This window comes from Anoplopoma fimbria, chromosome 22, assembly GCF_027596085.1.
Source record: "Anoplopoma fimbria isolate UVic2021 breed Golden Eagle Sablefish chromosome 22, Afim_UVic_2022, whole genome shotgun sequence".
Classification (NCBI taxonomy): Eukaryota; Metazoa; Chordata; class Actinopteri; order Perciformes; family Anoplopomatidae; genus Anoplopoma; species Anoplopoma fimbria.
The window spans coordinates 5,399,226-5,411,181 of NC_072470.1; the positions used below are offsets into that span (position 1 = coordinate 5,399,226).

The window sequence follows — 11,956 nt, forward strand, 5'->3', positions numbered from 1 at the left end:
TGGTTGTGTTGAGAGAGAGTTTGGGAGAAACAATGTTGTAATAAAATGGGACCAATTTAAGTTCTGTTTCTGAAAGTATGACTATGTAAACGAGGGGTTCACAGCTTTTTGAACCCCTTGTTGTTGTTTTATCCTTGTTGATTTAAGTTTTGGCCTCAAAATATTTTTATCTCAGGTTTCATTTCATGGGTGTTTATTTCCTGTTTTTGCAATCAGCGTTGGTAGGATAACTATGTATTCCTATCAGTCTAATTGATTAATAAACAGACCTAACTTATATATATTTTTAAATCCATCAGTCAGCATCTATTATGTTATTTACAATTGTGCTTTTTCTACCGCGACATGTCAAAATGCCGTTTGTTGTATTGCAGTAAAAACATTTGATGCAGCAACATATTGCACGTGCAGCAACATATTGAGTAAGGAAACAGGACATTGGGTCAACTCTCCATAAATAACAACTATTGTTACCCTCTTAAAGGGATTCTCATTGGCACAGTCTCATTTGGGTGTTGTGCTGTTGTCATCCTGAAAAGCAGCTATGGCAAAGCGAGAAGGTGAGCGTCTGAACTAGTTTATTCTCATAGGTGGAAACTATGGAAAATATGTGTGTATTAAAAGAAGGCTATTTAACTTTTGAAAAACAGAATAACCCAATCTTCTTGGTATAAATTAAAAGTTAAATTGTTAGATAATAAAAACGCCTTCTCTTAAGTTAATAGACTCAGGGGTTTTGGTTTTGGTCGTATGACTAGTTGCTCATCATGGCTCTAATTGTGCTATTGTTTCTCTCCATGTCGCTTGTGGTCACAGTAGTTGCTGTTTAGCAAGAGTTACTAAGGCTCACTTTAAAGCTGCACAACGCAATTTTGCTACCCTCAAATTGTGGGAAATCACTGTTTGTAATTTTTAAAGCTCGAAAAAATAATATCATGCATCCTCTTGCTGCAGTTTTTTAAGTGTAATTTTGCAGGATAATTTCAGCTTAAAACCGTAATGTTTTTGTACTGCTTTGATAACGTACCAGTATCAATCTATTTTTCATCCATAGTCATGTCGTACATCTATAGCTATGAGGAAGATAACTTCACCAGTTATGAGAATGAAACGCCCTACATTGTGGATCCAACGACGTTATCATGCGAGAAGGAACCACTGCCTCCTACAACAGCTTTGACCCTGTGTGTCATCCTCATAGCCATCTTTTTACTGGCTGTACCAGGGAACCTGTTGGTGGGCTGGGTGATCAGCACCAGCAGAAAGGCACTCACTCCATCGGATGCGTACTTGTTTCACCTGACAATAGCAGACGGTCTGTTGGCCCTAACCATCCCGTTCATGGCTGTTGAACTGATTAAAGGATGGATCTTTGGGGACTTCATGTGCAAGTTCCTCAGCCTCGTCACGGAGGCAAACTTCTACACCAGCATCATCTTCCTGGCCTGTATTAGCATCGATCGCTACCTTGTGATCGTGCACGCCAGCGGGAACCTCCGGAGTCACCAGAGGAAGTGCAGCCGGCTCCTGTGTGCCGCAGTGTGGGCCCTTGGTTGGGCCCTCGCTCTGCCCGCGCTTTTCAAAGACGCCTCCAAGTTGACTTGCAGCGAGACCTTTGACATCGGCAGCGCCACCTCATGGAGGAACGCCACTCGCGGGTTCCGTCACATTTTTGGCTTCTTGCTCCCTCTGGTTGTCATGGTAACCTGCTACAGCATCACCATCGAGAGGCTGCTGCGCACCCGTGGTTTCCGGAAGCACCGGGCCATGAAGGTCATCATAGCCGTGGTGATTGTGTTCCTGCTGTGCTGGACGCCGCACCACTTAACCATGATGATAGACACTCTCATGAGGACTGATGTGATATTGTTCAACTGTGCTTTCAGGAGAGCCGTAAACTTTGCTTTGGTTTTTACCCAAATCCTGGCTCTGTCCCACAGCTGCATCAACCCTTTCCTCTATGCCTTCGTGGGAGAGAAGTTCAGGGACAATATGATGCAACTTGTTAATAGGAAAGCCAGACAGGAGAGGATGTCGGGGTCAAAGTTCAGTAGGTCCACATCTCAGACTTCAGAAGGCAACGGAACTCTTCTCTAAAACCACAATAGACTTTTAAAAAAGTATTTCCATCTGAAGTCAGAAAATCCTTGAATGGCAAGGACTGTTTTAGAGTCGCTAATTCTTTACTTTGATTTGTGGTGCACTGCTGCCATCTATTGACTTCCCTGTTGTCTACATCCATTATGAAAACTCTTGGGATTTCCAGCCTCTGATTTGATCAAGTCACAAGTCATTTTCCCATCAATTTCCATTTTCCTTACTCAAGAATTGACCACTAGTTGTATTCTGGATCTGCTTTTTATTGTTTTTTGTAATGAAAGAATCTAAGACTGCATGTATTGCCCCAGGAGGAATTCAAGCCTTACTCCTGACAGTGTTTTATCGTCCAGCTGATATTTCTGTGTTCATTTATTAATGCTAGAAAGTTAGAACTGTAAATACTGCTTTCTTTTTCAATAAAAGTGCAAATGCCATTCACATTTCAAGTGCTGACAATTTGATCATTACAAATAAAAGGCTTTTCAATCTTTTCTGCACTGACTGATTTAATCTTGTAGACCTCTGGTTGGTTCGGTTAACCAGGGTCATCCTTACCAATAAAGTTTTTGAATAACCGAAACACCAACATTTGTGACAAACCTGCAAAACATAACTCAAAATATTTTTGGGGCACTTTGACTTTTCATCATCATGACAAAGAGTTCATTCTTGAACTTGAAAACATCCGTTTACAAGGTTTTCAAGGTCGCGAATGAAGTCCATGACAACCGGCAAGACTCCATCTGCTAATGAAGATACTACTTATGTACCTTTTGGTGAGACTGTTTTGCTTTTAATCATTTTGACATGTCTGAATGGAGCCATCATGGAAGCAACACTGCAGTATGTACAGCCATCTTGTATACAGGTACAAAATATCATTAATATTTACATTTCATTTGAAGTAAAATGTCTTAAAAATGGCATTTTTCTGCAACCATTGTAACAGTGTGGACCATCTGGATGCTGGTCAAATTATAATAGTAATGGCCCTGTATTCTGTTTCCCAAATGACCCAAACTGAGTAAACAAAAAAAATATTGAATACTTTTGAACTAATAGTAATAATGGGTGATATTTCGTTATATGTTAAAAAAGTATAATATTAAACATGTTCTCATTTAATATTTTTACAATATTTTTTTATCATGGTTTATCAAGTACTTTATCATTTATATTTATTTATATTATTATTAAAAATATTATTAAAAATACAAAAACATGAAGTAATTGTAGGAACTTTAAGTGGTGCCATCTTTGTTCTTTTTTATGCATTGAAAAAAAAAAAAATAAATACAGTTTGTTTTAACCAGGCGTGTCGTAGCAGCAAAACCTGCAAAAACTACATTTCCCAGAAGTCAATGCGATGTGCAGAAAAGCAAAGGGTAGTGTGAGCTAAGCGCTGGCTGGTAGACACTTCCACGAGGTGAGTTATGCACGTTGCGTTTATATAATTTCGTGTATCCTAATATTATAAAATGATAATTGTTGCCTTCTTAATAGAAAGGCAGGGTGTCATTAACTGCGTTTTGTTTTCACTAGCAGCCTGGTTTAGCACACTAGCAGCTAAATGGCATGCTAATGTGGTGTTACACTCCAATAACATGTCTTGTGTAACTTGTTTGCATTGGCCCTTAATGTATTGAAACGTAAGCCAATCAATGCAGTTTATTCCTCAGGTGTGAGTCATTAGGAAGCCCCTCTACTTAGACATGTTATATGCATTATTTCTTATAGGAAATGACTGTTTTTCACACTTTTTTTTATGAATAATGTGGGGTTTTTGGACTGCTTGTTAAACCATATGTTATTTATTTTTTTTCCACACCATTTCTCATATTTTGTACACACAAAAAATTGATTTACTGCAAAAAATAAGCCAGATAATTGAAAATTGAAGCCCTATTTGAGTTAAAACAGCGAGAGATAGTCTGCCACAATAGAAAACACAGCCAGACTTAAAATAGTCAGAATAACTGATGATATTGTTGTCTTTTTCAGGCTAACAATGACACTGGACTGGTCTGCTGGATAGCTTGCTGTCAGAAAAATGTCACAATGTGGAATGGAGCAAAGGTCAACATTTTCTCCTACATGCCAATGGCAGCATGTAGCATTTTAACTACATAGTCCTCACCCTGCTAAACTCATTCACACCATCTCAGTATCCTCTGGCATGGAGAGGGAGTCGGACTGAAACCGAAAACAGTTGGATTTTTACATTATTTTGTTTCCCTACTTTTAAGCAGGGCGTCGGCAGCTTTTCAAGCCAAAAGAAATCCTCACATGGTGATTTGACACAGTAGAAAAAAAGTTGGACTCTGCATCACAGAGTGGACCCGCTGACACAATGGTAGCAGAGAACACAGCAGGAAGTGGGGACCGATCAGAGGAGGAGAAGGAGATAGACCAGAAGGCGGCCGCATCTGAAGACATCATAGGACATGAAGATGGAGACGTAGAGATGGTTGTGTCTGCTCCAAAGGGCCCGTCTCCTTCCGAAGGTCCCCCAGGGGAAGTCGTGGAGACGAGAAAGTGGAAGGGGGCCGTAACATTCTTGTGTTTCTACGGGTTTATGTCAGCGGTAAAGCCCGGTGAGCCCTTCATCACACCAAATCTACTCAGCCCTGAGAAGAACTTTACCATGGAACAGGTTAGTGGTGTCATCAGGCTCATGCTGTAGGTTTTTGTTCAGGTGTAATATGTCTTTGTGTGAACACCAGTGCAACCACATACGCAAATATTGACAAAAAAAGCCCAAAAGGAAAGATGTTTTGCAGACTTTCGGCCCACTTTTCACCTCCTACAACACACTGTCCAGAGAGACTAAAAGTTAACCTGTAAGAAGTTCTTTCTACATGCAGTCGAGCACTCGTTACACAGTAGCATGAATGAATGTCCCGTGGAAAGTCTGCTGATCCATCTTACAGTGGTCAAAGTTCACATTCCTCCAAAGTGGGCCAGTGTAGTAGGTCTGTGAGGAATGGCTGGGAAAGCATCTGAGGACGGTGATTTGTAGATTTGGTTAACTTCTCTTATTTTGACCGTGGTCTCGTCCAAAGAGTTGCTTACCGTCAAAGTGTCATTCAGAGAGGAGGAAACGTTCAGCATTTGTCTGTCAAACTATAAAGGACAAGTATGTGGAAAAAACGGACCTGAATGGCTGCTGAGTGTAATGGAAATGTATATTGGTGTATGTATGAAGGTCTGACTCAGAAGGCCTGGAACCTTATGACCCAGGCCAGGTGCAGGAAAAACAACAACCATAGACAAGTTCTTTTTACTGTCTCTCCTTTTGACACATCTGTCCCCCCCATTCCTTCTTCACCTTTTAGCTTCCTCCCCCCCTGTCTTTCTTTTATTCTCTTGCTTCTCGTCCCTCCACCTGTTCTTCTTTCCTTTTGGCCTTCTCCCCTTATTCCTTCTTCTATCACCTATTGACCTATTTCCCTATTTGGTCTTGTCCATCAGGAGATACTAATTCAGAACTGAGCCTGCAGACACTGATTTATAACCCTGGTCACCCCGTCTCTGTGGGTTTTCCTGCATATATACCAGGGGTGAGCAGCCTTACTCTTCAGTGCAGTACTTTGCAGGCTCCCTGTGACTCTGTAAACTTCTGTCTCTTTCTTGCAAGAAATAAAATACCTTAAGGACATTCATTTGTCATTTGATCATTATTTCAACGCTCATTGAGACTCATCTCGGGACATAGATAGATAGTATTGGTATATTGTGAATTTCCACCACATGAGCCAAACATTTCTGTCTGCCAAAGGGATTTTGTATTTCAGTATCACTATGACTTCAAATTTGTTCAGAGTATTATGCAGGACATCATTTGATAATATGATGTGTTCTTGTTTGAATCCCTGTTACCAAACAAGCATGAAATCAAAAACTAACTAAAGTGCTATTAGGATGTTTGCTTAACTTGCATGAAGAGTTCGTTCAAACATAGTGATAACTGTTACTACACTGTTACATACACTACATCAAATTTATCAGCTACAACTATCATTAGCAAGTTCATTTGCAGATTTATTTCTTGATTAGTAGGTCAGTTGTTTAGTCAATAAGATGTCAGAAAAATTGTCCGGTTACGTCTTTACTTCTTTTTTTTGTGTAAAACAAAAATATCAATATACTAATATCATGTTAGTCTTTTATTATAATTTGCTGTAAAATAACTAGATTTGGTCATAATAATGAGATATAGTCTCGGAAAAGTTTATAAACTGATTAGAGAAACATGTTGTGAACTTAGACTGCAGATTTCTTAATTTACCTAATTGTCATTTCCAGGTGACCAATGAGATCACTCCGGTGCTGACGTACTCCTACATGGCGGTGCTGGTGCCGGCCTTCCTGCTGACGGATCTTCTGCGCTACAAGCCGGTCCTGATCATGCAGGGCGTGAGCCAGGTGGTCATCTGGCTCCTCCTGCTGCTGGGCAGCAGCCTCCTGGAGATGCAGTTCATGGAGGTCTTCTACGGCATCACCATGGCCTGCCGCCTGGCCTACTCCTCCTACATCTTCTCCCTGGTCAGTCCGGTCCTCTACCAGCGTGTGGCCGGGTACTCGCGCTCCGCGGTCCTCTTGGGGGTGTTCACCAGCTCGGTACTGGGCCAGCTGTGCGTTACCGTTGGCGGGGTCTCCTTCTACACCCTCAGCGCTGTTTCTTTGGGTTTCGTCAGCTTCGGTCTGACGCTCTCCATGTGCCTGCCCTGGCCCAAACGCTCCCTGTTTTTCAACCGGATGCGGATTCGGGAGCAAAGGGAAGCGGCAGCGGTAACAGCAAAATCAGAACTGGACAAAATGAACCCCAAAGAGGGTGGCTCGTCCTCTGCAGCCCCCCTGTGCTCAGCGTCGCGCTGGAGGGATTCTGTCTTTTTGCAGATGCTGCTGGAGGTGAGAAATGTGGCGAGGATGCCCAACCTGAGGCTCTGGTCCCTGTGGTGGGTGTTCAACTCCACAGGGTACTACCTGGTGCTGTTCTACGTTCACATCTTGTGGAACAAATTCTACCTGGCAACTGAGAATAAGAGCGTTTACAACGGGGGAGTGGAGGCGGCTTCTACCCTGCTGAGTGAGACATTTTTGGAGCTAAAATAATGAGATTTTAGAAGAAAATATGTTGCTCTGTTCTCGTACAACAGTTGGGATTCTCTCTCACCGTCCTTGGTGCTTTTATTCACATTGGAGTGCAAACTTGGCATCTAAATTTAGATGCAAATATTTGGGACAACTCCTTTGTGCTTAACAGGAACAAAATATCAAAAGCCCTTCGCCAGAAGGGTTTTTTTCATTTCCTGCACAAAGTTGGTCTGAAAACTACAAACAAATAATTCATAAACTTAGATTTTCAAGCTAAGATCAGAAAACAGTTGTGTTAGGAAAACAATAACATGGATTGAAAGGTTGGACTGGATTATACAGATTTGTTAATGCCACAAGTAAAATATGGATTGCTGTGGTTTAAAACACACCGTTTATCCGGGTGAATGAGACCCTAAATCAGATGATGTGGGAAACGATCAGGCTCCTCCAATCGTTTGGAGCGTTTTTCTGAGTTTAAATTATGAGTTTCCTCAAAACAAATTCAGAGAAAAGTCAGCACACGTTTTTGAGCTGCATACAGTTTAAAAAACACGAAATACCGGTTTAGTTCTGATATAAATCCAGCCATCAAACTGAAGAGTGAAAGTTCCCTTTTGCCAATTTATATTGTTAATATTAAGCACCAAAATATCAAAAAAGCAATCAAACTTGCACGTAACAAATTGTGAAGAATACCAACCGACTTAGCCTTTCTGCCACCTGTTTTTAAGAGGTTGAGTCATGGATCTCCCTCCTTTTTAATCTTATAAGTCATAATTTGTTAATCAGCTGTAAAGCACAAAGGTAGCAGTTTGTTTCAATAACTTGGAAGTCACGTGAAAGCAGTAAAGGTTAAAGTTGTAAAACAAAATCTAACAGCGGAAAACTCCCTTCAAGTGACAGCAGTTACGTAGTTGTTCCTAATAGTTTCATAAAAGAAAATGATCTCCTTAAAATATATATTTTTATATTGAAAGTAATAGGTTAATAAAACCCTAGTTAGGTTTTTTTGTTTTGTAGTGAAATTACATCATTTCCACCACAATATTAAAAAGAATAAAATAAGTGACATGATTAGTGATTAAGCAGCTTGTTTACATCTCTCTACCGGCTGCTTGTTTTCAGTAGATGGATGGAGTTCTGATCGATGTGCATCTTTCTGCAGGTGCGCTGACGTCCTTCATCGCCGGCTACGTGAAAATTCGGTGGAACGTCTGGTCCGAGCTGGTCATAGGTGTCATCACAGCACTGCAGGCGGGTCTGCTGCTCCTCATGGGGATCACGGACGACATTTGGGTCTGCTACCTGGCCTACGTCCTCTTCAGAGGCTTCTACCAGTTCCTGGTGCCGATAGCCACGTGAGTGCCAAATACAATATAGGATTTAAGCTCTAAATGAAACTACAAAACGACATTCCAGGAAGTTAAATCTTTTACGACGTCGTACTCATCCGTCTGCCTTGCATAGTTTCCAGATAGCTTCGTCACTCACCAAGGAGCTGTGCGCCTTAGTGTTTGGCATCAACACCTTTTTGGGGACCTTACTGAAGAGCATCATCATCCTGATATTTGCTGACAAGAGAGGCCTGGCGTTGGACGTGCGTTCTCAGGTACAACAGTCATTTAATACGTTAAAAACTAGCAGCTTTGGCTCATAGAGCTTTGGCGGTGTTTCCCCTTGGATGTGTTTCATGCCACGATTATGTCAGTACACTTTAGGGAAAGTTCTTGTCACAATTTATACCCTTGCAAAGTGCTTTACATGCAGATTTTTGTATATTTTAAATTGCATATGATAATGGGGAGAATATGGAGCGAAATTAAGGTTCAGTAAACTTTTCTTAACAGCAAATTTTCCGACTTTTCCATCAGATGTAACAAATAACAATCTGTGTGTTTCATTACAGTAAATGCTGGAGTAGAGACATCGTCAATGTGATTAGTTCCACCTGTGTATGTAAAAGTGTGGGCAGTTAACTTATTTTTATTTGCACAACAGAAACTGCATGCAAGTCATGTTTTAATACTCTTTAATGCAATCTGCTCAGTTTGTTAAAGGTTTCCCCAGTACTGTTGTTTATTATTTAAAATGTAGAGTAAAATAGAGAGTAGAAAATAGAGTAGATAGAATTTCTAAAATGTGGTAAAGACAAACATTTGAGGAGGTGTAGAGAAACAGAATGTAAGCCTCTGTTTTGAATTTAAGGGACTATTTCATTTTATCAAATGATAAAGTTTATGTTTGTCCTGTGACAACAAGAGGGATGTTGATGTCAGCAAAGTAAAACTTTTGTCATCCTCTTTTAGTATTTTTATGATTTTGACTTTCAGTCAGATTTTAAGATGTCTATTTTTTTTCTCTTACAGTTCCTGGTGTACTTCGTTTACTTCACCATCCTCACTGTCATCTACCTCGTCTGTGCTGCTGTGGTCATCGTCCGTCACTATAGAAACCAGCGTGGGGGAGGAGGAGGCGGGGACAACGAACAGGTGGGGTCCACAGAGCTCAGCCCCGTGGCTGTAGAATCGGAGGCAGAGCCTCTGTCTAACGGCAACAGTGCCAAAGCGTAATGACTGATCATATCGTATCTAGAGCCCAGTTTTTGCTAATGAGCTCTTCAGACTCAGCGGGATCAATCAATTTAACCCTTTGATGTTGATGAACTGGTTTATATGTTGGCTAGCTGAGCCTCAATCATAAAAGTGCCTCTTCTATTACTTAAAGCTGCTGCACTACGCCAGTCAGACCGACACTTTGGGACAGTTTTGTATTCGTTTTTGATGATCAGATGTGAAAAGATTGAAACTGAATAAAAAGCGGTACTATGCTTTCATTAACAGAGAGAGGGACTGTTCATGAAATGGCCAGAATGTAACGCCTTTTAGTATTTTGTACAGGAAACAAACCAGTTGTAACATCCTGAACTGTTTCAGTGGCGGTGATTCAGTTTCATGATTACTATGTGCTCACTATGTGTTACTCTAAAACAGCCCATCTTAGACATCACGCTATTTGTTTTTATTCACACTCCTAATGTAATGTTACAGTGCGATGATTATTTGTTAGTGCCATTTTGAAAAGCGACTGTCCATATCAGTATATAACGGTACAGTTTTTCTATTCTGTATTGATAATTCAATTTCACATCACATTCTTATAATCAGATTAAGAAGTTAATCAGTTTATTGAAGCTGGAAACTGCAGTTTGTATGCAGTGTGTTAGATTATGTGATTCTTTTTTTTTTTTTTTTTTTTTTAATGATTTAATTGTTGCTGAAATTATCTTAAATGTAGAAGCTGCAGCATCAGAATATTTTAAACTATCTGCAGATTGTGTGCTTATTTGACAATAAGTCCTAATTCCCATCACTGAGTTTTGGTTATTAAACATGTGATATTTCTCTTTAGTGTTGATTTTCAGCAGTATGTCGGGTGAAGATGCTGCCAAACAGGATAAAAAACAAAACACCAGTCAAAAGTATTGCTGCTAATTCAATTTTTCTCTATTTTTGACTATTTATCAGTTCAAAACGAGGACGACTAGAGGCACGCCCTCGTGTTTCTAATAGGGATCTTTAAATAAATAAACATAGGAATGCAGTGTTACTTAATGCAAACGGAACTAAAGTGCAAACATTAAGTCATTTTTTAAAAAATCAGCAGGTTTGGCTGTTTTTTTTTTTTACAATAGATGCTGTAGTGACTGCGTTTTGAGTTTTTACATTCATAATGTAAAGATATTTCTGATTGAAATAATTGCGGAGATGTAATGTCACTGTGAATATGTCTGAATGCTGTGAAAAGACAAACACTGAAAATAAGTACATGTTTATTTTTTATTCACAAATAAATTGAGTTTGGTGAATAAAAAGCTACCTGATCTTTTTAATTTTTTTATTTCATGTACAATTAATATTTTCCCTGATACTGAACTACGTTGATAAGTTGTTGATTTCAAACATTTTTGCAGCTGAAAGCCAACAAGATTAAGATTCAGTGAGAGAAACATGTCCAGTTTTACAGTTATCTCTCTTCAGCACCAAATTATACAAGAGAATAGAGTAATTTTACATGTTTAATGTTTTTATCTTTTCATATTTAACTGTGTTTGAGGGACTAGATGTAAAAGTGAGTTGTTTGGTCAGCTGCACACAGCAGGAAGAGTCCTCTGATCCTTATTTATTTCTCTGCTGTTAAAAGTAGGACAGTTCTGTATTTTATTTAGTTTTTTCTTAAATCTCAACTGTTTATTCAGCTGAAAACAGTGATGGGAAGAAACCCTCGTGTTCAAGACTTGTTTCTCAGCGTTTAACTACGTATCCACAGATCTGATACCCAGGAGAGAATGGAAACATGAGACATGAGACATGAGATTAGCAGAGAGGTCAAAGTGAGACGTGTATCTGGTCGTTTGCTGCTGGACAGTTTGTATTCTTGCCCTTTAGTCCTCAAGTCCAATAAGCAATGATTCATCAGCTGTTATTTGCACCACATTATTGACTTTTCCTGGAGTTGAATATGTCCAATGTTAATTGTATAAATGCTGATTTTTCGTTGGGTTCATCAAATGCAACCGTAAATCTGCAGTGCTATGATTGGCTGCCATTATTACATTTAAATACTTTTACTGAGAGGCGTAAAGGTAACTGAATTTAGATTTGTAGTAGAATGTCAAACCCTAAATGCTGCTCAGTTACTTTAAAGTATATTTATTTTTGTCAGCTTGCAAATTAAAAACTGCCATAAACTAGTAATT

General features: G+C 39.7%; 2 protein-coding genes across 2 annotated transcripts; both read left to right on the forward strand.

Annotated features, from left to right (window-relative positions):
- The first annotated feature begins 484 nt into the window (after positions 1 to 484).
- On the forward strand, positions 485 to 2,591 carry LOC129111868 (C-X-C chemokine receptor type 2-like). Its single transcript, XM_054624007.1, has 2 exons — positions 485 to 560; positions 1,055 to 2,591. The coding sequence occupies exons 1-2, from the start codon at positions 545 to 547 to the stop codon at positions 2,095 to 2,097; spliced, it is 1,059 nt and encodes a 352-aa protein (XP_054479982.1). The 5' UTR covers positions 485 to 544; the 3' UTR covers positions 2,098 to 2,591.
- An 873-nt stretch (positions 2,592 to 3,464) lies between these two features.
- Positions 3,465 to 11,057, forward strand: slc19a1 (solute carrier family 19 member 1). The gene is made up of 6 exons (XM_054623923.1): positions 3,465 to 3,526; positions 4,102 to 4,753; positions 6,406 to 7,189; positions 8,366 to 8,558; positions 8,668 to 8,809; positions 9,567 to 11,057. Exons 2-6 carry the CDS (start codon positions 4,451 to 4,453, stop codon positions 9,768 to 9,770), a joined length of 1,626 nt encoding a protein of 541 aa, XP_054479898.1. The 5' UTR covers positions 3,465 to 3,526; positions 4,102 to 4,450; the 3' UTR covers positions 9,771 to 11,057.
- Positions 11,058 to 11,956: the final 899 nt, after the last annotated feature.

Bases quoted from the DNA above. Each gene is read 5' to 3' on its own strand.
- slc19a1 (XM_054623923.1), top strand. From the start codon at position 4,451: ATGGTAGCAGAGAACACAGCAGGAAGTGGGGACCGATCAGAGGAGGAG. The intron at 7,190-8,365 runs GTGAGACATTTT...ATCTTTCTGCAG, and splicing joins GGCGGCTTCTACCCTGCTGA to GTGCGCTGACGTCCTTCATC. The intron at 8,810-9,566 runs GTACAACAGTCA...TTTCTCTTACAG, and splicing joins CGTTGGACGTGCGTTCTCAG to TTCCTGGTGTACTTCGTTTA.